Source organism: Arachis ipaensis, chromosome B7, assembly GCF_059453495.1.
Source record: "Arachis ipaensis isolate K30076 ecotype BB chromosome B7, ASM5945349v1, whole genome shotgun sequence".
NCBI classification, from domain to species: domain Eukaryota; kingdom Viridiplantae; phylum Streptophyta; class Magnoliopsida; order Fabales; family Fabaceae; genus Arachis; species Arachis ipaensis.
In genome coordinates, this window is record NC_142442.1 from 107,379,588 (window position 1) to 107,383,248 (window position 3,661).

Below are 3,661 nucleotides of genomic sequence, written 5' to 3' on the forward strand. Positions count from 1 at the left end.
GGAGTTAAACACCAGGTTGTAACCTGTTTTGGGCGTTTAACTCCAACTTGTAACCTGTTTCTGGTGTTTTACGCCAGAATGCAACATGGAACTGGCATTGAACGCCAGTTTACGTTATTTATCCTTGAGCAAAGTACGAACTATTATATATTGCTGGAAAGCCTTGGATGTCTACTTTCCAACGCAATTGAGAGCGCGCCATTTGGACTTCTGTAGCTCCAGAAAATCCACTTTGAGTGCAGGGAGGTCAGAATCCAACAGCATCTGCAGTCCTTTTTCAGCCTCTGAATCAGAATTTTCTCAGGTCCCTCAATTTCAGCCAGAAAATACCTGAAATCACAGAAGAACACACAAACTCATAGCAAAGTCCAGAAATGTGATTTTTATTTAAAAACCAATAAAAATATAATAAAAAGTGACTAAAACATATTAAAAACTACCTAAAAACTATGCCAAAAAGTGTATAAATTATCCGCTCATCACTGGGCGTTCAACGCTCAAAGAGGAGCAAGATGTGGCGTTGAACGCTACAATGGGAGAGCATGGGCATTCAATGGCCACTAAAGACATTCCTATTGAAGAACTGAAGGAAATCATAGCTCATGAGGAGACCATAGAGATCCCCTTGAATGCCATGTTGTAGATTATGGAGTCTGAAGAATACTCCTCCTCTGATGAGGAAGAGAAAACTAGAGAAGAGCAAGTTTCTCGGTACTTGGGAATTCTCATGAAGCTGAATGCAAAACTCTATGGAACAGAGGCATTGAAAGAAGAACCCCCAGTACTTACCCAAGAGTACAGTGCCCTGGCTCAGAGGAAGCTGCCTCTGAAGAGGCCAGACCTTGGAAGCTTCATGATTCCCTGTACCATAGGTACAATCACCTTTGAGAAGGCCTTGTGTGACCTTGGGTCAAGCATCAACCTCTTGCCTCTCTCTGTGATGAGAAGATTGGGAATTCTAGAGGTGCAAGCTACCAACATTTCATTGGAAATGGCAGACAGGTCACTGAAAAAGGCATATAGCATGGTGAAGGATGTCCTAGTGAAGGTTGAAAACCTTTACCTCCCAGCTAATTTTGGTATTCTTGACACTGGAGAGGACAGGGATGAGTCCATCATCCTTGGAAGGCCATTCCTTAACACTGAAAGAGCCATGATTGATGTAAAAAGAGGAGAACTAGTCCTGCAACTGAATGAGGATTGTCTTGTGTTCAAGGTTCATAAATCTCACTCTACATCAGTTGGAGAAGGCACAACTGACAAGCACTTGATGCTTCCACCACTTCTCTCATTACAGAGCCTAATAGAGCCCCCAGACACCAACTCTAAGTTTGGTGTAGGGTAACCATCATCAAGTTCTGAGAAGGACGGTAGTAAGAAGAAAGTGCCTAAAGGCTGGAGGGGAAGGAAGATCCCCACTGAGGACCTCTCACAAGGAATGAGAGTGGTCTTCATTGACAGTCTAGTCATTCCACACACTGTGAATAGGATCCTGTCTCTAGAACATGTGGAGCTCATCCATGAGAGCACAGGAAGGAAGTTCATTGTAAGGGGTGAAATTCTGAGCCCCTATCATTCTCCGTAAGAGAGTTGTCCGTCAAGATAGTGACGGTAAAGAAGCGCTTATTGGGAGGCAACCGAACCATGAGTAGAGTATTTTTGTTTTTCTTACTTTTAATTTGATTTCTTTTGAGTTTTATTAGTTTGTTTTCATAGTTATTTCTTTTGCTTTATAATGTCTATAATCATGTACAGTCCTTAGAACAGAGACAGAGACATTCAAAGATGGAACCAGAACACCCTGGGGAGACCCTCTTGCTAGCGTTGAACTCCAGACAAGGAAAGGGATGGGCATTCAAACACTCATAAGGGAGCAGGAGCTAGCATTGAACGCTAGAATGGGACCATTCTGGGTGTTCAATGCCCTACAGGGAGCAAAGACCTGGTGTTGAACGCCAGGAATGGAGTTCCTGGGCGTTCAAACGCCCTCTGGGGAGCAGAAGCTGGTGTTGAATGCCAGCCAGGGCACAAGGCTGGGTGTTTAACGCCCACAAGGGACACAGGGAATTCAAATTCCCTAGCCTCCCAGGACCAGTAGGCCCCACAGAATCTCCACTTATCCCACCTACCCCACTCTCTCTCACCTACCCTTCAATACCTTGAAAGCCACACCCCACTTTCCCTCTTCCCAATCCACACACTTCCCTAAACCCATCATAACTCCCACCAACCCCCATCCACTTCAAATTCAAACTTTTGCCACCCAATTTTCCCTCACAACCGAAACTCAACCCTAACCCACCCTTATATATAACCCATCATACAACCCTTCAAACATACACCTCATACACAATAACCCCGTACTTGGCCGAAACCTTATCTCTCTCTATCTCCATTATTCTCTTCTTCTTCTTCTACTCTCCTCTTCCCTTTTATTCATATTTGCTCGAGGACGAACAAAGTTCTTAAGTTTGGTATTGCAAAAGCTTTGCTTTTTGACTTCTACCATTCGTAAGTATGGCACCTAAAGTCGGAGAATCCTCTAGAAAGTGGAAAGGAAAAGTCATTGCTTCCACCTCCGAACCTTGGGAAATAAAGAGATTCCTCACCAAGGCTCATCAAGACCACTTCTATGAAGTAGTGGCAAAGAAAAGGGTGATCCTCGAAGTCCCCTTTAGGCTCAAAAAGGATGAGTACCCAGAAATCCAATAAGAAATATGGAGAAGAGATTGGGAAGTCTGACCAATCCTATCCCAGAAGTTGGAACCTTAATGGTGCAAGAGTTTTATGCCAATGCCTATGTCACCAAAAAGCATGATACAAGTGTGAACCCAAGCCATAAGAATTGGCGCACCATGGTCCGAGAGAGACTCTTGGATTTTAGTTCGGAGAGTGTAAGAGTGGCGTTCAAATTACCATAAATGTTGGGAGACCCACACTCTTACACTAGAAGGGTCAATACTGACCAAAGGTTAGACCAAGTACTTGCGGACATTTGTGTGGAAGGAGCACAATGGAGGAGGGGTGCAAAAGGCAGGCCATGCCAACTAGGTAGGCTTGACCCCAAGCCCGTGGCAAGAGGATGATTGGAATTTATCCAATGCTTTATCATCCTAACAAGTAACCGTTCTGAGGTTACCATAGACCGAGCAATAATGATTCACTGCATTATGCTTAGGAATGAGGTGGAGGCACACGAGGTGATACCTCAAGAGCTGTATAAGGTGGCAGAAAAGCCCTCCACCCAAGCGAGGTTGGAATTCCCATATCTCATTTGTCACCTATGCAATTCAGCTGGAATTGTCATAGAAGAAGACACCCCATAGAGGAAGACAAGCCCATCAATAAAAGAAGGATGGAGCATGTTAGAGAGCCTGTGCACGCACCACAACAAGAGCATGTGCAGCCGCCTCAACAAGAAATCTCTAAGATGCGTGAAGGAATGTATTTTCCTCCCCAAAACTATTGGGACCAACTGAACACCTCTATGGGAGAACTGAGCTCCAACATGGATCAGCTAAGGCTAGAACACCAAGAGCAGTCCACCATCCTTCATGAAATAAGAGAAGATCAAAGAGTCTTGAGGGAAGAACAACTAAGACATGGGCAAGACATAGAAGAGCTTAAACGCTCCATTGGATCCACTAGAGGAAGCAGTAGC

General features: G+C 44.5%; 1 protein-coding gene across 1 annotated transcript; it reads left to right on the forward strand.

Moving 5' to 3' along the window:
• Positions 1-646: 646 nt before the first annotated feature.
• On the forward strand, positions 647-1,345 carry LOC107607431 (uncharacterized). The gene has a single exon (XM_016309392.1). The coding sequence runs from the start codon at positions 647-649 to the stop codon at positions 1,343-1,345; it is 699 nt and encodes a 232-aa protein (XP_016164878.1).
• Positions 1,346-3,661: the final 2,316 nt, after the last annotated feature.